We start from the raw sequence: 19,929 nt of genomic DNA on the forward strand, positions 1-19,929 counted from the left end.
AGATTTCTTCCTCCAACTAGGGTAATGACCTACAAAAGCAATTGTACAAGTATTTTTTCGCTTTTGTAAACTATACAAAAGTCTACGTTTATGAGTGTATAGCCTTAAGAACAAACATCTTTGAATGTGAGCGATAAGATAATCGCAAAAGATTACAAAAGTGATGGGTAAACAGATAGCACAGCTGCAACTTATAGGATCCCGATTGTTACCAGGGGGACAGCAGATGATAGCACGTGGGACAGTGTCGTTTAATCAGTTTAGTTTATGATATGTCAGTGCCAGTAAGTCACCCACACACTCGTACATATAATCCGCAAACTCCGGATGATCTTTCATCAAACGGAGAACATCTGCATTCCGATCCACATTGCAAAAGCGATGGAAGTCCTCCGGGTGTTCATCCTTTAGGTTTTTCAGATAATTATCGGGCAGGCGGAGTACGGTAGCGGCTATGCAATTGTAAGTGGCTCCAAATAAAGAAAAGTCGCGGAGAGACTGCTCAAACTCCTGTTTACTCAATTGCTCTTGATTAGGATCGACACCCATTTCTCGGAATTCCTCAGCCAATGCGTCGTAGTACGTCTTGATTAGACTGCCCATCATCTTCTTTCGACTAGAGGGTTCCAGATTAAGATAAGTAACCAAGTGAAAATCCATGGCAGGTGGGCTATATCGACACAGTTGGAAGTCCACCAGGATGGATCTCTCTTCGTGGGGCTTCTCCTTGTGGTAGAACACATTCGCATTCCATGCATCACGATGAACAAAGACATTCCTATGAACTGGCGATGGATTCACCATGCAGTAAACCTTGTCCAGACATCTAGGCAGCTCCTGAGTTATATACTCCTGCGCCTCGGGACTGTCCAGGACATCAGGATGGGTGGCAGCCACTGCTAAGACAGCCTGAGTAGATCAACATGTTGAAACGTAAACTATACAAAAGTTGATGGTACATACTCTTAGGCCCGTGGTATACCATTCAACTTCCGGATCAACAGACACTTCCTTTAGCCACTTTTTGAACTCAACGCCAATGGTTTTTCCCCGCTGCTTTTCGTAGGCAATACTACTGGCGTGCAAGGTAGCCAAGGACTTCAGAATGGGTCCCATCTGATTCTCATTTAGGAATCGAGTTCCCGGGGGCAGTGCCACATATCCCATGTCCTCTACATTTTGCATTACGAACAGATCCTTCCGGGTGAAATAGCACTTGGCACTCCACACATGTTTAGCTGCCATAGGGTATATGTTAAGACTTGGCCCGCATAGGAAAAACGAAAACTTACAAAATTTCTTCAGCTCGTTTAGCAATTCGTAGAGCTTTATCTCCTTTTTTATGAGACCCATTTTTTCCATATAGAATTCCATATTCGCATTGTGGAATATCACCGACTTGACAAACAGTCGAGAGGTTTGTACATCTTTCTGATCCTCCAACTGGTACTGGAGGTACAAGTGAAAGTATTCACCCAAGAAACCAGTGTGTTCCGTGGCGGGCACTATATCGAAATTGAGTAGGACACCCTGCTCGTTCTTATCGGCCAATAAATTTGCTAAAATCTTGTTACACTCTTCTGAAGTAAACAATTCTGTGCGGTTTTCTCGCGTGAACACGGGGCTATATGGTTCCGTACTCATTTTTAACAATTGAGCGATTACGATTGAACTGCTCCCGAGTTAATGTTGTACTGGTTTCATTTTCATTTGGCTTTGCAAGCTTAAGAGTAGCAACTTACTCTACAATAATGGGGCTTATATGACTTGGAAAACAAAACATACGAGAGAAAACCATTTTATTTCATATTGCAATTAAAACATATTGAATTATTCAATATATGTGATTAAAACAGGTACATTTGGGTAGTTAACTCTTTTTCATACTAAAACTATTTTAAGATTTCCTGGCGTGTGCACGCCTCATAAATAAAAGAGTATTTAAGATTCGGTGACAGGTTTTATTTGTCCTATTTTTTACAATAACGTGTTATCACCTTAGCGAACAGCTAGTGAAACTCTCTTTCTTATCAGCAGTATCAGCAGTATAACGAGACTTCCTCACATGTTCGCCCTGGCCAAGGCCATTTCCATGACATCCACACAGCACTCCTCCATATAGGCAGCGAATTCTGGGCTTGTTTTCATGTAAGAGAGGATAACCTTACTGCGGTCCACATACTTAAAATCGTTGGTTACGAAGTCGGTGGGGACCTTTACGACCGTAGCAGCTACCGCTCTGTAGACCACTCCGAATAACCGAAACTCTTCATAGGATTCCAGCAGCTCTGACTTGGAGATCGCCAGTTCCTCAAGGCCCAATTCCAAGAGGTTCTGCAGCATATATGTGTGGTACAAGTCAATGCCTCTCTTCTCCATTTGCGTGCGTTTGCTTGAGCTTAAATTCATGTAAAGGCAAAAATTGAGGTCGGATGCTGGGGGAGCGTAACGGCAAGTCTGAAAATCAATCAGTAAAGCCGGCCCAGAATTTTCCGGGGGAAAGAAAATGTTACCAGCCCAAAGATCTCGATGGCACAGGACATTCCTGTATTTTTTCGAAGGTGCCGCTTGCTCGTAGATTCTCCCCATTATGCCCATAAGTTTGTCATCGATGAAAGATTGCTCCCTATTTCCCTGATACTTGTCAAGACTTCGAACTACAGCTAGAACAGCCGAGAGTCCTGTAGTGAACCAGGCAATTTCAGAGTCTACGGTGATCTCTAACAAGTTATCACCGTAGGTGTGACCTATATTGGTTTTTGTCTGATGCTCGTAGACCAAGCTGGCAGAATGAAATGCGGCAACTGATTTAATTAATGGTTTCATGAACTTTTCATTAAGTTCTGCGGATCCAGCTGCTGTGAAACCCTTTAGCTTAATGTTCTCGAGTACCATTAGGTCTTTTCGGCTGTAAACGCAATCTGGACTCCACTTTACGTTGGCTAGAAAGGCGTTCGTCAATAATTTAAGTTTATGGATATAAATATATATGACCTTACTTACAAAGAGCTTGCAGTTTTTTTATGAGAGTGTCGTAGAGCCAGGACTCCTTTTGGAAAATACTTTCTTTGGCCAATTCCGCACTTTGCTGGGGCATAGCCTTTACAAAGAATTCAATTTCCCTAATGATTTCTTCTTCCTCCTAAAAGTAGGCAAACGTATATTATCGATGTAAGTTACCTTCCACATGGAAAACCCTACGGCTATCTTCAGATTTTACCATTGGTGATTGCTTTATGAATGTCAAATAAATAATTAACAAGTATACTGTAATATGCAAGGCATCGATTGCGAACTGATAGTCATGGTTTTGGTTCACTTCTCACTCCTTTTATTTTATTTAATTCTTATCTAATCTAAAATGTTGAAATTATTAGAACAAATCCGTTTAGGGCTTCTCACTTCAATAACTAACCCAATAAACATAATTAACAAAAACGACCACCACTAGAAATTTTAATCTTTCACTATCATTTACAGTCGACACACTTTCCTATTTTGTATCTCAATGGAGGCTAACATTGTATATCAAATCAAGAGATAAAACACTGACTTTGTAGTGTCAAGATCATACTTACATGGCAATATCTTAGCGTCAGTGCGTAGTAATCCCCCAGGTAACCGATCGCACTGAGATCCCTGACCAAGCGGTAGTCCAACAGCTTGACTCTAACGGCACTTCCTTGTGCATTTTCCAATATTTTTTGACACTCTCCGTACGAAAGCATTATGTTGCGTATACGTAATGTGGGCGTATTACGTATACGTTAGATTAAACTGTCGCTCTCTTCGTTCTAGAAAGCTAGTGGGCTGAGGCGACTTTTCCGACGATTTCCACTCAGCCAGGTATAGCTGGCCGTGCACAACTGAGCAGAAATAGAATTTCGCTCAGTTTTTATTTTCTCACGGTAACATCTGTCGAATGATCAGCTGTTCAGCCTCAAATGTAGTAGAAATGAAGTGTAGTGTAAGTATTATCTGAGCGATAAGATTATGGCTGTGTTTTTCGATACAAAATTATCATTTAGAGAAATGGTATAGTTCATTGCAATTAAAGTCATAAAATTGAAAGCGAAACATATGTTTGCTGCTCTTTAAAGGGCAAATAAACAAATATCTTAATCCTTTGAGAACTGTTTATCTTCTCCAATGCGGTTTTAGATTAGTTTCTCATTTATTAGATTAATAAAGATTAAGGTGCAATAAGTGAATACCAAATGTGTGATCATTGAAATCTCTTGGGTATAATCAATCGCTTTAGTCGACGTTTCTCGTTAATATACGTGGTATAGGGACGAATAGTGATGTAGTAGAATATCTCCACAAAGCTGAGAAGACTGGCGCCCACAAACAAGCCAGTAGTGCCGCCAATGGACACTAAAAAAGGATGTTTAGCTCTTGTATAATTCAATAATATATACATTAATTCACTTACCTACTAAATCCAGCTTGCCACGCACTAAATTTCTTTTATACCGTTCCGTGGGCAATTCTATGAGGCCCACTTCGATCCTGGAGATGGCGTTCTGACTGCCAGCCATATTTTCTTTGCTGTCGTACACCGTAGTGATATCCACTTCCGTACAAGAGGGCAGGCAATCACAGACCAGACCCTTTCGACCGCGGAGCTTCGACCATTTTGCGATTATCACCGAGAGGTCCTCGTAGTTGCGATTGAGGCACTCCAGACCCTCCATGTTGCACAGCTGCCAATCGGGCGAGTTCGGGGACAGGTGACTGGAGCAGTTGCACAACTCCATCTGCCGATCCTTCCGACACTGGACCGTGCAGGCACTGTAACTATAGAACTTGTGCACATCCAGGATGTTCTCGTCGGCGAAACGGCAATTCCTCTGATGCACGCTGGTCTGGCGGATCTCTTCATCGTTCTCAATGTCGCGCTTAGAGATGTAACGCCTAAAAAATAAAACTCTGCCCCACTGAATACTTATGTTAACTACTTGTACGTCATCTACCTACACAAAGGAGATATATGGTCCGACAACTAGGAAATCCGTTTTAGGGGTGACCAGGGTGGGAACTTCTTCGGTGCCGAGTATAAAGACCTTTCAGAAGAGAAACCAGTGATGAATTCACACTTTGATAAGGTGAGCTAATGTGAGCATTTAAGTCTTTAAAGCACACCTTTAGGTGCAATAAGTAATATATCTGCTTAAAGCTGTTTATTTCTAATCAACTTTACCGTGGCCTCAGTGTGCAATTCCATTTTTAAGGCGCCCGGTCCACTATCACGATTCGAATACATATTTAGCTTGGGCATTTTGGGTTTCCTAAAAGTGTAAAACGGTCAATCAAAGCTGTAATACATTCAACTCATTTATTCCAGACGAACCCAGCTTGCATTGAATTAATGGCATAGCAAATTCCCAGCTCAGTTTCCATGCGATGAAAGTACTTGCAGCACTCAAATGGTTTATTATTCCACTCGCAATTGCTGATTGAGTCCACACAACTGCTCCTAACTAATTCGGCGTAATATGAGAAATTGGAGTAGAAACATGAGGCAGTCACCTCCTCGCCACTGCATTCGTGGACTGTGTGGTAGGATTCACCGCGGAAGAAGGCAATCTCGCTTAGAACCTCCTCCAAAGTAAAGTCGTGATCAGCGCCCCACAGTCTGAAATATATTTTATTATACCTTCATCACAGTAATAGCAATTTTTTTCGAAGTTACACTTACTGCTCAGCCACCTCTTGAATGCGATCCATATTCTTCGATTCGCAGACTATTATGGCAGGAAAATTTGTATTCCAATCGCGAAACGAACTCTCCACAACGAAACTGATGGCATTGTTCTCGAAGGCACCTAAAGATAATACAAGTATTTGTTCAAGATCCGAGATATGGCCGTGTCTCCGGTCACTTACTCAACGAGGCTTTAATAAGCAACCAAGAGGCGTACCAAGAAGCAACGAGACAAATGACCCAAAAGATCCTCTCTATCCAACTGGCATCCTTGTCTACTATAAACCGGGCTCCATGCAAAGTGGAGTTCTTAAGATACTCCTCTATAATTCGGCTAAATCTCATGGCGATGGTGTCCCGTTGAAGTTCGGTCGATTAGTGTTTATTTCGAAACTGTTTCTGAAACTTTATCCCTCATTAATGAGCATAATCGATTGTTCATTTGATTCCCTCAGCTGTTGATTTTCCCAGACTTCAAACACGCAAGTGTCCAGGAATTAAATCAACATTTGCCCAGGCGGATTAAACACTGTTTGCCCCACACAAATAACGCCCCAAGTCACAGCTTATTTGATAAACTTACCAAATCAGCTCTATAAGTTATAACTCCCATAAACTCGAGCAATTTGTCGACAACTGGGAAGTGGCTTCGGCTGGCTTAGAAATAATTATCAAGTTTAATAATCAAGTTTAAAAGAAACTATACAAAAAGTGTTCATTCAAATGTAAGTTGTTATTGGTTTAAAAAAAATTAACAATCTTAATTTCATGAAGATATATACATATCTTGAAATTTGCAAACACACACAGGCAAATCTATTATCTTTAGTATAAACAAAATCTCTAAATAATTTTACACACCAAAATGAGAAATGCAATCTTGAACTTGCTTAAGAGAACAACTTAGTTACATATTTTCACGAAATACCTTTTGGTTCCATCAGCTAAGCACTTGTTCGCCTCACCACCAGAAGCTGACCCCTAATTCCTCGATCCCCAGTCTAGGCCAAAAGCAAACACCCCCACTTGAATTTCAGCTAACGCTTCCAGAGGTTAGATTGCACATACTTCTATATTTGCTGACTTTATCTTGGGACGGTTTACAGCAGTAAAGATTATACCAGCACAGTGCGGATATAAAAGGTTAATGCCACCCTCGGAAGTCCAACAGGTGACTTCGAGATGGCGACTGCTTTGGAACTGAGTCCGACCGAGATTCGCGGCCTGTGCCAGCGGTACTTTTATCAAGATGCTTCCAATTCGGATACGGGATTCGATATAATCAACTATACTCTAAAGCCCACCTCGGATGCTCCAGCCGGATACTTGGGCAGCCACCTTTACCTGCACGTCTTCCTGAAGCTTCACAATTCCGAGGAGGTCCGGCAGCTCACATTCTTCTCGAAGTCGGCGCCCGTTGGTAATGAGTCGCGAATGGAATACCTAGAGGATTTTGGAGTGTTCCAAAAGGAAATCGCAGTCTACCAGAACGTTCTACCCGATCTTCACAAGGCCTGTGCAGAAGTGGCGCCGAAGTGCTATTACGCGGACAAGAATCTGCTGATCTTTGAGAACCTCGCAGATCAGGGCTATCGAATGGGTGCTGGGCGGGATGGTCTGCTGACCTATGAGCAGCTCCATTGCTGTCTAAAAACCTTGGCCGCCATGCATGCGGGTTCCATAATCCAGGAACAGAGAACGGGACAAAAAATAGCACAGTCTCATCCCAAATCGGTGGTGGAGAATGCCTATCCCAGTGATGTTTCGCCGGAACATCTGAGGATGGTTAACTTTCAAAATGCTTGTCTGGTGCTCAAGGAGTTCATCAAACTGATACCCAAATATCAGTCCAAGTTGGATTACGTATTGGAAAACTTTACAGAAAAGATGTCCTTTATTTTTGAGGCTGTCAAGACCTCGGATGTGTACCAGAATACCTTACTCCATGGCGATTTGTGGGCCAATAATATAATGTTTCAGTATGGCAGATATGGGGAGGTTCCACTGCAGTGCCGCCTTGTGGACTTCCAGTTGGCCAGATATGCCCCACCTGTCCTCGATGTCCTGACCGTTCTCACCATTCCCACTTCAAAAGAGTTCAGGGACGCCCATCTCAGTGAGCTTCTGGCGGAATACTACCGATTCATGACCGAGTTCCTCAAGCGTGCTGACTTGGATATAGCGCGTTTTATTCCAGAACAGAGTTTCTATGAATCCGTGCAGAAGTTTCGAAGTGTTGGCCTGATCGAAAGCTGTTTGTTCTGTCACCTGGTTATTCTACCACCTCAGTGCACCCAGAAACTGACCAGTTCAGTGGATGGCTTTAACGACTTTTTCAGTAATAAACGCATTGAGATTTGCCTGGAGGCCTTCAACACGGATGAGTTGTACAGAAGTCGGCTGGTCGACATGATTCAAGACTTTGTAGATCAATTTGTTATAAATGTTTAGAACGGAATGGCTGAGTTGTACAGGAGTCGTTTGGTGAACACGATTCAAGATTTTGTAGATAAGTAAAATATGCATACGTTCTTTTTACAAATAAAAATGAAAGTGAATTTTCATGTTTAACTAAACAGTTATTTATTTTCAAAACTTTAATTATAGGCCTACACTATTTGAAAGCGAATCCCTCAACCCCTGCTTACTTAGCTTTTTCCCATGCTTCGTTGAGTTTCCGTTTCGTTTTCGTTTGGCCTCTCATTTTCAGTTTCAAAAACTTTCAAGTTGTGTCCAAAACCTGCCAGACGATCTGCGGCTTCGGCCAGTCTCTGATTGTTGGTTAACTCGAATTCAAATTCAGTTGCCAATTGGCCGCGTTCAAGTCAACAAGTGTCTTTTCGGCTCTTCGAATATCACAACGGGCTCTAGATCCTTCGAATCAAAATTTATTTAATTAATTAATTGAATTTTAACAAACTTACAAAATGTGAGTTAAACTCGGTGCTTGTTTAATTGGATAAATATGGTCTATTCCATTAAATGTGTTCTTTATAGTGTATCAATGTGATAAAAAAATAAACAAAAGTTACATCAAATATTTTTTGCATTATTCTTTCCTGCAATTGGACTGTATCACACGGAAAAGCTATTTACATAATTTTGAGATCTTAAAAAATATTTCATAATTTTACCGCATCATTATTTAAAAATTTGATGTGCTTGTCACCCAAAGGGGCAAGAAAACTGACACAAACTGTCCGCAGCCCAACAGAAATTATAAGCAAAAAAAAAACACATAAACAACTTGACCTATCACAAGAGCAAAAGCAACTACAACAATGACTGACAAGCATAAAATGTAAAAAATACCCAAAGACGGGAGTACTCAACACATAATTTAGTTTAACGGTCACGTTTTTTTAACAAATGCACAAAAATGCCCAAGAAAAAAGCGTTGCTAAAAACCAAACCGAATTCATGAAGACCAGCCATAATAATAAACCTTAAAATAATAATAACAATAATGCAATGCCCAAAAAACTGTTACGATTGTCATGCTGTGTAGTGCCTTCAATTAACCCGCGCGAAGACCCAAAACAAATGCCAAATGTCTAACCCACTTACGCCATTTGGCTAATAAATATGATCCACAACGAGCGCATATCAATATTGACCACATACGTTGCAAGGGGGCGTGGCAGTTGGGAGGCGTGGATGTGTCGAGGGGCAGAAAGGGGAGTTGCGTTTTGGCTGTGCATACGTGATCTCAAAACCTGACACAGTATTTTTAGTATCGATTGTTATGAAATTAGTAACTGGGCTTCATTGAATACCAATATCATTTAACTATCATATATTCGACTGATTTTGTACAGTCCATAAGCAGTAATTTTACAAAACTAACCAATAAAGATGGGTAAGTACGTCTTTATCTTGGTAAGGCACTCTAAACTAGTGACTTTATTGGCAAAACCCTTTTCGAAATATTACGAGGAACGACATGTAGTACAAGAGGTTTAATTAAAAACATAATGGGAAAACGAAGTGGACATAAACTAGGGAAACACCATCCTCGGCGATGGCAACCTTGAAGCGGCATAAAAAGTTCACACTTTCGAAAATTAACTACTACTTGCTTCAGTTGCCGGCTAACTTGTAATGAGATGAGCGTCCATGGAACATGGCTTTGATCATGTGTCCCATTTCTTGGGTCCCAGCACCAGTTTCGCATCAAGGTTCCTGTGACCTTTCACCCATTAACTTAACCTATTTCTGAGACCCGGTTTCTTGATCCCACTGAATAAGTAAGCTCCAAGAGAATTCTACCAGATGCGTGGAGCATATTTCCTCATCGTATGCAAAATAGTATAAACAAATTTGTGGACGTTGTGGCACAACAATGATACACAATACGTCAATCTTTGTCAATTAACCACATGACCCAAATTGGGAATGCTGGAATGGAATGGAGGGAGGTGCGCACTACATCTATATCTGTATATATCGTATACATACATATGGCTGTGAAAAGCGAAAACTGCAGCGAAGCGGCGCTGACGCCAATTGGATTCCATTGACCTAATCAGACCCAACAACAAGCCTCGTAGTTGCAGATCGCAAGTCAGTAGCCGGGGTCCCAGCTTGGTATACAAAATAACCACGAAAACCTGAAAATGCCAACACATTTTGGACTGCTACTGGGAAGGCTGCGCTCTTTTCGCATTCGCAAAACGCCAGAATTGCATAAGATGGCCGGTAAAACGGCTTGGATAGCAACCGCAGCCGAAGTGCAGCCAACAAGTCAGGGGACATCACTTGGGTGTGCTCGCAGGGGCGCTGAAATAGGGGGATCCCCAGGAGGGTGGCTCACTGAACTGAAATGGCTGGGTCGAAAAGAACAGGGTGGTGTTATTTCCGTAAAGAAGGCTATTCCTAATGAGACTTTCCTTAAGAACTCAAATGAATTTGAAAATTAACCCAAGGAAGGCAAGCATTTTCTCTGTTCCCTACCCGAATGAAGAAATTATCCTTGAATCCTTTGTGCATTTTTTTGAAAATTCTTTCGAACGCTGGGAAGGCAACCCAACTTTGAGTTGCATCATAAAATCGTATACCCATAAACCACAATTAATAAAATTCTCATTATCAAGCCAGGCTTTGGCGATCTCTTCGCCTTGCCAAGTGCCATGAACCACCGACAAGCCATGAGTTTGCAGCTTGGCCGAAGGGCGGCCATGTAAGCCGGACTTTTAGTTTAGCCAACTGCGAAAGCGCTTGTGCCGCAAGTGGCAATATCAAGTCCAAACTTACATAATCGGCCAGAAACGAGCGGCGGCGGTCGCCACTGCCGGTTATCCAATTAAAAGCAAAGATCAGGGATCTTTTTGCAGCCATGACGCTGGAAAATGCAAGTATTTCTGCGGCATAGTTTTTCTCCCCGCAGCACGCGACATCTAGGAAATGGCAGACACATGACAACTGAGTTTTGCCACGGCAGACAAATAGAAACTCCCAGTGGAGCCAGTACTCGTGGCCGCCAGAGAAATATTAGAAAATCTATTAAATTATGAATGGCTTTTTAGAAAATTAATCTAATAAAAGACTTTGCGTACACAGATACTACACACTCATTGATACTACATATATTATTAATACCACATTCAAAAACAAAACATCTGCATAATGCGACTGTACATAAAGTGTATAAAATAGCGCTTTACGGAGCCACACAAATTGATTGCCTACACAGATTATTGGTCCGTCGTACGGGCGTATGACTGTGATATGTGTAAAGCCCCGTCAGCTGACTTGGCCAACAAGTTGTCCCGCTCCAGAGAGTGAAAAGCGGTCATTTAGGCGTGGACTGGATGCGGGACTGTGGATGGGGGGCTATGCGTGTGTGTGCGTGACAGGCGGAAACGTGTAATATTATATGCACGGCACAATTATGTAATGATCATCGTGATAGTACCTTAAGCCGAGCAAGTGCAATCCGTCAGTCAGCCGAACTCAACGAGGCGTGATCTTCTCCTCCCATTCAAGGTGCCTTCTGCCCGGTCGCTTCATCTGGTCAGCTTTCATTGTGACGATGGTGGGTCTATCCGCAACGATCGAAGCCAGACCCCAGAGGAATCTGCAGCACATTGCCGTGGTGGAGAATGCCGCCTGGGAAAAGACACTTCCGCAGCAGTTCCAGAACCCTTTCTACAATACCCCAAGGGTGAGGGATGCCCTGGCCAGATCCAGTTGGTTTGGACCCGGCGAGGAGGTGGTGAGTGTCAAATGTGATTAGCTTATTCTGATTCTCCTTAAAATATCCTCCTCATTTTCCTTTAGGTTTATGACCGCCAGGCTGAAAAAATTCCTCGCATGGAAATCTACAATGTGCTGTCTCATGCTGGTTTGATACCACGCCGGCGTTTTCTTTAAATTATGAATATTCAATACCGCATATCTGTTGTAAAATTATGAAAATAAAAGTCAGTCATTAGTTTAGGAAAAATCATCGGTGTGATTATGTGGTGGTATGTGGAGCAGAATTAGCAACTACATTCCAAAAAAATCCAAGTAAAAAATAGATTTTTGTAATAAAACTTGTATTATCTCGCTGTCTTATACAAAAATAGAAGAATTAATAATTGATTAGGAACAACTAAATGATTTGTTTACGTTCAAATCCTCAGTTTCGTCCTTAGCGCCGTGATGGTCCTTAATCGATTATCAAGGCCCTGCGGGTCAGTTTCTCCCTCAAGCGGCAGGTCCACCAGCTTTTCATTTTGCTCCAGTAGCGTTTTCCGGGTGTCCAGCGTGCTCCTTGCCTCCTCACCCAGCTCCTCGTCCTCGTGCTCCCCATCACTGTCCCGGTGCCCCACTCCATTGCCATTGACGGTTACCCCATTGGTCAAGGCGGCATCACTCGCGGCAGATGATGAGTGCCTCGAGGTAGAGTCCGCCGGAATAAGCAGCGATTTCACGAATTCGCCACAAATCAGGCTCATGGCAGGCATCGTGTGGGCGGAAAGATTGACAAACTGTAACACAAAATATAACATTAATTGACATTGACCTTGCTGAAGTTCAAAAACTGTGTTACTAGTGGCTGTGCTGCCCGATTTTTTTGTGTAAAAGTAGCTTGCAAAAATATAGTTTGATAAGATTATACATCAAACTAGGTAGCATGCTCAAAAAGTGTTAAATTATATTAATGCAGTTCTCTTTTAACGATTGTGCATTAATTATTAACCTCATGTAGTTGAGAACTCAATCAATGTTAGTTTACCTCTTGTAGAGTACTATCACGACTGTCCGTAGCTTTTAATAAGCCGAAGAACCAACACTATCAAGTCTGTACGTAAAACTTGATTTTTTTGGGTGTCGAGATTGCGGTTCAAGTTCACGTGATTATTGTTCGGCTTTCTGTTTTGTCATTGCTGAGCGTCTTTAAAATGTGCCGAGTGATATGTGTCTATTAACCTTCGCGCAAGCGCTTGTCGCCTGTGGATATCGTTGATCCATTTCAGTGCAAACCAAACAAAATTGGCAAAAACAATCCAAGTGCACACATGTCTGTCAATTTGTTAAGTGGCAAGTTGCAAAATATTATTGTTTTTTCCAGGAAGACACTCATTGATGACTCAAAGCGATAAGCCTGAGTTTAGTTCAGCTTCAGGAACCGACTAAAACTGGTATAAATCCTCGAAGAAATACGGTAATTGACGAAAGTAATTTAGGCAAGTAGAATATTGCTCGTAGTAATAGTGACGTGAAAATTTACGACGCCGAACAAAGCGATCTTAATTATTGGCACAACGCAATCGAGCGCTATTGGGGAAAACTAAAGTGTCACAAGCACGCAATGGAAAATTCTCGCAACAAGCTTCAATGGTAAATATAAGAGAAGGGGAAGAGGCGGTGGGCTTAATTCATGGCACAATGGCTCAGAAATTAGGAACGCTTATTGAGAAATAAATGTACGAAACATATATACTATAGAATACACGAATCCTTAATTCTAATTTGGTAAGTGCACAATTATAACATTGTATTATTTCAGCACACTTTCAAATCAGAAACTTTTCTAAAACACTTTTTTAAAATCTGAAAAAATTCAGTTTTAATTTTTTAGTTTTACTTAGCTACGTTAGTTATAATTTTTATTTCTAAAAGCATTTGTAAGGTATATAATATATTTCGATTTTTTTAATTTCCAAAGGAAAACTTATTCTACTTTAAGTGGGAAAACTATTCATTTTAATCTACTGTTTTATCTTTAATCCACTGTTTTATGTCTTTGGTTTCAGCTCTCCGTCCCACTGTGCAGCGGTGGGCGGCGGTGCGTTTGCACCAGCCCCTCGTTGCCCATTCACAATGGGAGCACTGGCAAGTGCACAAGTCATCGGGCCAAAGAGCACAAAAGAGCGAGCTTGACTCGACTCACAGTAATAATAACAAAACTAAGAATTCGGAGAGCGGACGAGGCCGAAGCCCGTGCCGAAGCCGAAGTGGATGTCCGGAGCCGAAGTGCTGTGCTGCGAGTATAAATTGCCGAGAGCCGCAGCGACAGCTCAACACTTTACCGTTGTGCTCCGCAGCAACAACCGTTAGCCGGAAAGAAGAGAGCCGGAAGCGCGTGCCGCTAAAGTTTACGGAAATAAAGGCGGACAAAGGTTCATCCTCGCCTGCAACCGACAAAGTGCCAGAATCCAGATTAAACGATTTACGAGCGACTAAAAAAAGGAACAACATCTCGGGCGGTGCAGTGTGCAGTGCAAAGGCATTGTAGAACTCTAAAAACACATCTCCTCCGCACCCGCATCCGGAAACGGATTGGGAAAATCGGAAAATGTGGCCCAACTTTGTAGCTGTCGTTTCCCTACTGTGCCTTGCATTCTTCGCTTGGGCAAAAGCTGGACCTGTGCCAATTGTGAATGAGGTGAGCGGACGACAGGGGGCGGATGGGGCACGGCAAAAACGGAGTAGTACAGCAGGGGGCACGAATTTGGGGCAATGACTTTACTCGCGTTCCAAAATAAAATGGATGCCAGCTGCACTTTGCAGGAAGTGCAAACTCGCTAATTAAAAGTGGGCGTCGAAAACCGCGAGAAAAACAAAGAGCAGAGTGCACTCTTAATTAAAAGATTGCTTTTGAACTAAAACAGCGTGGGGAACATATCCACAATAAGAAAATATTATAAAGCAAGTCAAGGTTCAGCAACTCATAAATAATTTACGTAACATCTGCCACACATTTCGGTTTTATGACTAAGGCATATAATAAATACAAGCCGTGAAACACCTACTTCAAAGCTAAACCCTTGCATTTAAAAATTTTTACAAGATTAAAAACCCGAAACTGCAACCGTGGGAAATGATCATGACGTAAACCCGATTTCAGAATATTTTCTGCTACAAAAGACAATAAATATAATGGCATTTAATATCATGGGCCATCATCAATCTATCTAAAAAAATATTCTTGTATGACATCTGGAAAACTTGCCAGCGTATTAGTCATTAGGGTGTCTGGTTGTAAAGGATAACAACCAAGATTTTCGTGTCCGTTTGTAGCGTGTGCAATTAATCTTAAGTGCTACATACATATAGGAGAGAAGACTTTTTCTTTTTAAGACTCAACGAGACAGCCGTTTATATAACATTCCATATGAAAACGATCCCTTATCAATTCCCATGAAGACTTGACCCTTGATGGAATAAACAAAGTAATTAATGTATTATAAAAATAACAACTGATTACTTCAATGATCTTTGGAAGGACTACCCCAAATTCGAGGAGTCAAGTTCAGCTGAGTGTTCGAATACTAATTAATATTTTTGGCTAATCATTGTCTCAGAATTCTGGGTATCATGCAATAGAACGTCTAATGTGAAGATCACCTCCGGGAAATCTTTTCAAAAACACTAACCGCAAGAGCTTAAATCGCATATTGTTCAGTTGCTAGGCTGCTTCAACTCACACGATTTACACAATACACAATTGAAAGGCGGTTCCAAAAATAAAACGCGCTTCGAGAAAACTACGTTATAAATCTCAATGCAAATTATTTAAGTTGAGTAGAAAGAACGCTGTTTTGGCGCAGATAACAAAACACAAAAGAAAACTCGTGGCGAAACAATTTGACGTCATAGTGGGGGAAAACAACATGTAAATGACACAAAACCCTTTCCGCTATTGGTTTTCATAATATTATACCGTTCTTCAAAATACAATATTTGCCTAGATTAACTATATTTTCCCCATATAACGACTCTTCCAGCACCAACAATTGATGCCGAAAGTGCCTCAATGGCACTGCCTGCGCTACTTTAAGCATGATGTCCTGATGATGCGTCGCTGTCGCCACTTGCGAGTCCCTACAGCGCCACGACTGGGCGATGTCCTCAAGCGAAAGAAGAAATAGTATAAGGCCCACAGACAATCGTCCACAATACTCAAAACGACTGAACCAGAAGATCAATTAAAAGAACATTTTTTAAAGGATTTCTAACCAGACCAAAGCTAAATCAAATATATACTACCAAATATACAATTTCTGGAACTTATAATAAGTCTAACCAATTGTACTTCATAGTTAAGTAAGATATCAATAAAACGACTAAGAAAACTTATAATGTTTATAAAATTGCAAATTTGACTGGGGAGAAGGAAGCAAACAATGAGGATAATAAAAATGTAAGTATACTGAACTACGGCATTGTAGGCATTTTAACATTTAAACTTACCGCGTTAACGGCACTGTGTTCTTCCCGTCCCACGATCAGTGGTCCGTTTTTCTCCAAGGTTTCACCTGAAGCCTGCTGCGGCTTGATCACATGGATTCCGAAAGTCGCGTGCTTCAAAATAATGTCTGTGGCGGCGGGCTGAGAAAAACTGATCGGTGTAGGCGCATCATCCGATGGACTCTGACCCGGTAGCGCCAGGTACGCGATCTCCTGCGAGTGGGTCAGCATTAGCAGCGTTGACTGCGCCTGCCAGTCGATATTAATAGAGCTCTGCCTGGGCTGTCTCCTGGGCAACCAGGCCAAACCATGTGTTTTGGGTAGATTACTGCGCTGATAGAGGGGCAGCGGAACATTTGGCTGAAACACATGCACTGAAGGATTAAAAGTAATGGAAATTAATTAAAAACCAAAAGAAGTTAAGATATAAAACTTACACTCATCGTTTTTAGTAATTACAGCCATTAAGTTGGTGAGCGGATCAAAGGCCAGCTGACTAACGGATAGTTTTAAGCCCGCCTGCAATCGCAGCGTTAGCAAATTCCATATGAGCACCCTAGATTCAGTGCACACCGCCACCAGATGAGCCTGATCCCCGGCTCCGAATTGCACATGTGAAATCTGCGCCAGCCCCTGCAAGGGAGCCGCGCTAGCAGGGATTTTCTTGGCTTTAATGTTGGTTTTACTGCTGTCATTCAGCTTAAATTTGCCCGTTTTTTCATTTTTCGGCTTACTACTCTCATCCAGCTTTAGGACACTGAACAGGTTCATAACATCTTGTGGCACCAGGTTCTCGAATTTCTGCCGACGATTGTTCACATGACTAAGTCGCTGCTTAGCTTTGTAGCGATGTCGCGTGTGCAGGCGATGCAGTCGGAACTCCAATTTGCGAAGCCTCACCTTCGTGGCTTGTGGAATCACAGCTCTTTGCTGGAGATGCTGCAACAACCTTTGCCGATGAGCCAATGGGACAGAACATTCAACTCCAAAGCGACGCAGCAGTTGCAATTTTTGATGCAAGCCGAGTTCCGGCATTTTCATTATGTACTTAAATACCGTCTCCTTGGTGGTATTGTCTGGTTGACTCACAAGCTTGGCTTTGACAGGAGGACCTACTATCAAATCCTTTGCCTGCTGTATTAAATTTTCATCATTACTATTTAGCAGAGTCTTTAACAGAGTCCACAACTGCTGCCTTTGCTGGGTAAATTCTTTCCTCGCACCATTAAGTGGAGTTTGGGCCAATCTCAGTTGAGCTTTGGATATAACACCATCTAGGCCGGGAGGACAACTGAGGGTTTGGAGGGGAAGCCGTGGATTCCTTGCATCATAGAGTACCAAAGTGTTGCCATAACCCACGGCCAACAGAGAACCATCCTGGGAAAAACACAAGGAACCAATCGGAAGGTTTCGATAACTAGTCTGCGCCAGGCAACTCCACATCGTTCCGCGCTTATAAATGTTTTCTGAATCCGTAATGCCCCATACTTTAACCACGTTGTCTTCGCCAGCGGTGGCACAACGCAAATTATCCACTTGGAACTGATTCGAAAAGATTATTGCCTTAAAACCATTTTCATGTGGTAGTTCAATTTCCGTATTCAGAATGTAACTGCAAGAAAAATATAAATTTATTGTTTGTTATTGATCTAAATGAATTGTCAGCTTTAGTTACCTCTGTAGCCTTTCATTATAATTCCAGAATTTCAAGCGGACTTCCGCCAAGTTCACGAGATCATTGTACACCTCTCCGGTAGCCATCCAATTGATATTAAAAGCTGCTCGTGTAATACGCGTATTGTAGATAATGTGATTTGCCTCCTCATTATGAACATTAGTATCCACCACGCGAAGCTATGAAGAAAAATATATAATATTTAATTATAAAACTAACGCATGGAACTTAATAAGCACTCACATTGTACAGCAAACTCTTGGTGTAAGCCGAATAAAACTGTAAATGTCCTGATCGGCCATTCAGTACCAGAGTATTGGTCCTCGGATTTAAACGTAGTCCCAAAGGAAACTTACTTTGTCCTGTCTTATCCTTGGTCTCGTATGTAAAATGCTGAACAGTGGATTTAATTATGCTATCACTGCCACTAATCAGCTGAATGGCATTGTCCTCTGTGCAAACCAATACATTCTCGTTGTCATTGCTGACCACAATGTGACGGATCACACTGGAAATTCTGGGCAGATACGTGCGATAGCCAGGCGAGGCCACAGTCCACTTGACCAGAACGCACTCATGACCACCACTGTAGATGCTCACGCCAGATGGCGAAAAGGCTAGACTGGTTACCTCCGTGTGATGCCAGTGAAATAGCGTGTTGGTCATCGAGTCTTTCTTCTCGAAATCCCGCCACACAAAGATCTGCCCCTCGGAATCGGCGGTTGCTGCCACCATTTCGCAGGGACTCATCTTCACACAGGTAATAGTATGTTGCTTGGCGCTCTTGTAACGGCAAAATGTCCAGGTCTCATAGTTGACGAAATATATGTAGAAGCCCTGAGCCAGTATAATGTACTTGAACTGTCCTTTTCCCACGTCTACGAGCGGAACGCGAAGCCTGAAAAATATGAAGTATATAAGACATGTCCGATTTTCCAATATTTTAGCAAGTTTAGCAAGATTATTAGCAATGCTATTTAATGCCTTAAGAAAAGACAGCATTTGAAAAAGAAAACCAAAGGTGGAAACTTACTTCAGCTTTAATCCGCAGTTGACATCGATCTTTTCACCCGTGCTCGTGTTAACAACAAACCATTTGACCTGTTCACCAGCCTTCCCCTTCGCGGTGACAAAGGCGCAGGCTGTGTCGCCACCTTTGTAGAGATCCATAAGGTGGCAGGTTAAAATAGTATTTCCAGGACCCAGCGTCAAGGGCACAGTTTTTTTCAGCACACCAGCTCGCCAGTTCCAACGGACCAGCTCTCCGGTACTCGTACACCCTATCAGCAGATCTGGCTGCTTCAGATCCAATTCCAAACTGATCAGCGGCGCCGTGGCATCATCCAGGACTCGGGTAAGTTCGCCCGTACTGGTGGCATAGACCTGCACTTTTGTCAGACACCGCACGAACATAAATCTGTGGAACAGGAATCAGAGTGTTACATACTTAGTACTATATAGTATTAGCTTGAATAATAACCTTCCATCGGGCGAGAATACAGGCGCATGTTCCACAATGTTACCGCCAGTCAGAAACTGCAGCTCCAAACGGTCCTCGTCGTCGAAATTCATGATCTTGCAGTCGAGCACTCGATGCTCTCGTAATCCTTGGTGCTTCAGCACTGTCTGTGGGCAGCAGTTTCTTTTTTAACCACTTTTCGTGGGTTATTTTACCAGCAAAATTAAATCACATCAATGCACGTGTAGCTCAGTGTGCCCGCACATTGGGCGCCAAGGAAATATACTGCTGGCAATATACTGAAACATACCACAAAGCGTTGTTGGTCACTCTTGGGAGCTCACACTAAAACTTAGATTTAAAACAAATAGAAAAAAAAGGCAATTCAAGAAATAAAAGGATCGCACG

At 42.2% G+C, this 19,929-nt stretch overlaps 7 protein-coding genes across 10 annotated transcripts; 3 read left to right on the forward strand and 4 right to left on the reverse strand.

Moving 5' to 3' along the window:
• Positions 1–50: 50 nt before the first annotated feature.
• Positions 51–1,714, reverse strand: LOC6733030. The gene is made up of 3 exons (XM_002080073.4): positions 1,293–1,714; positions 964–1,238; positions 51–909 (listed from the first exon to the last, which is right to left on the reverse strand). Exons 1-3 carry the CDS (start codon positions 1,642–1,644, stop codon positions 256–258), a joined length of 1,281 nt encoding a protein of 426 aa, XP_002080109.2. The 5' UTR covers positions 1,645–1,714; the 3' UTR covers positions 51–255.
• A 212-nt stretch (positions 1,715–1,926) lies between these two features.
• On the reverse strand, positions 1,927–3,728 carry LOC6733031. Of its 2 annotated transcripts, XM_016177996.3 has the most exons (3): positions 3,579–3,728; positions 3,004–3,142; positions 1,929–2,942 (listed from the first exon to the last, which is right to left on the reverse strand). In XM_016177996.3, the coding sequence occupies exons 1-3, from the start codon at positions 3,726–3,728 to the stop codon at positions 2,062–2,064; spliced, it is 1,170 nt and encodes a 389-aa protein (XP_016025720.3). In that variant the 3' UTR covers positions 1,929–2,061. The 2 variants fall into 2 exon arrangements, with proteins under 2 accessions (XP_039152422.2, XP_016025720.3); XM_039296488.2 differs by lacking the exon at positions 3,579–3,728 and having other exon boundaries at positions 1,927–2,942; positions 3,000–3,135.
• Positions 3,729–4,215: 487 nt separating this feature from the next.
• LOC6733032 (sodium channel protein Nach) lies at positions 4,216–11,752 on the reverse strand. Its single transcript, XM_002080075.4, has 9 exons — positions 11,622–11,752; positions 6,291–6,364; positions 5,890–6,112; positions 5,702–5,828; positions 5,354–5,638; positions 5,204–5,291; positions 4,981–5,066; positions 4,436–4,917; positions 4,216–4,377 (listed from the first exon to the last, which is right to left on the reverse strand). Exons 3-9 carry the CDS (start codon positions 6,050–6,052, stop codon positions 4,226–4,228), a joined length of 1,383 nt encoding a protein of 460 aa, XP_002080111.1. The 5' UTR covers positions 6,053–6,112; positions 6,291–6,364; positions 11,622–11,752; the 3' UTR covers positions 4,216–4,225.
• Positions 6,411–12,100, forward strand: LOC6733034. 2 transcript variants are annotated; one of them, XM_016180468.3, is made up of 3 exons: positions 6,411–6,432; positions 11,693–11,921; positions 11,987–12,100. In XM_016180468.3, coding segments are annotated over exons 1-3 (324 nt in total). In that variant the 5' UTR covers positions 6,411–6,430; the 3' UTR covers positions 12,080–12,100. The 2 variants fall into 2 exon arrangements, with proteins under 2 accessions (XP_016025721.1, XP_039152441.1); XM_039296507.2 differs by lacking the exon at positions 6,411–6,432 and adding an exon at positions 8,534–8,636.
• Positions 6,856–8,308, forward strand: LOC6733033. The gene has a single exon (XM_002080076.4). It carries the CDS (start codon positions 6,890–6,892, stop codon positions 8,156–8,158), a length of 1,269 nt encoding a protein of 422 aa, XP_002080112.1. The 5' UTR covers positions 6,856–6,889; the 3' UTR covers positions 8,159–8,308.
• Positions 8,266–19,824, reverse strand: LOC6733035. 2 transcript variants are annotated; one of them, XM_016177994.3, is made up of 8 exons: positions 19,543–19,824; positions 19,096–19,479; positions 18,306–18,960; positions 18,063–18,241; positions 16,825–17,999; positions 16,391–16,761; positions 12,320–12,681; positions 8,266–12,104 (listed from the first exon to the last, which is right to left on the reverse strand). In XM_016177994.3, exons 1-7 carry the CDS (start codon positions 19,632–19,634, stop codon positions 12,322–12,324), a joined length of 3,216 nt encoding a protein of 1,071 aa, XP_016025722.1. In that variant the 5' UTR covers positions 19,635–19,824; the 3' UTR covers positions 8,266–12,104; positions 12,320–12,321. The 2 variants fall into 2 exon arrangements, with proteins under 2 accessions (XP_016025722.1, XP_044779247.1); XM_044923312.1 differs by lacking the exon at positions 8,266–12,104 and having other exon boundaries at positions 12,226–12,681.
• Positions 14,198–16,276, forward strand: LOC6733036. The gene is made up of 2 exons (XM_002080079.4): positions 14,198–14,582; positions 15,925–16,276. The coding sequence occupies exons 1-2, from the start codon at positions 14,493–14,495 to the stop codon at positions 16,066–16,068; spliced, it is 234 nt and encodes a 77-aa protein (XP_002080115.1). The 5' UTR covers positions 14,198–14,492; the 3' UTR covers positions 16,069–16,276.
• Positions 19,825–19,929: the final 105 nt, after the last annotated feature.

Source organism: Drosophila simulans, chromosome 2L, assembly GCF_016746395.2.
Source record: "Drosophila simulans strain w501 chromosome 2L, Prin_Dsim_3.1, whole genome shotgun sequence".
Taxonomy (NCBI): Eukaryota; Metazoa; Arthropoda; class Insecta; order Diptera; family Drosophilidae; genus Drosophila; species Drosophila simulans.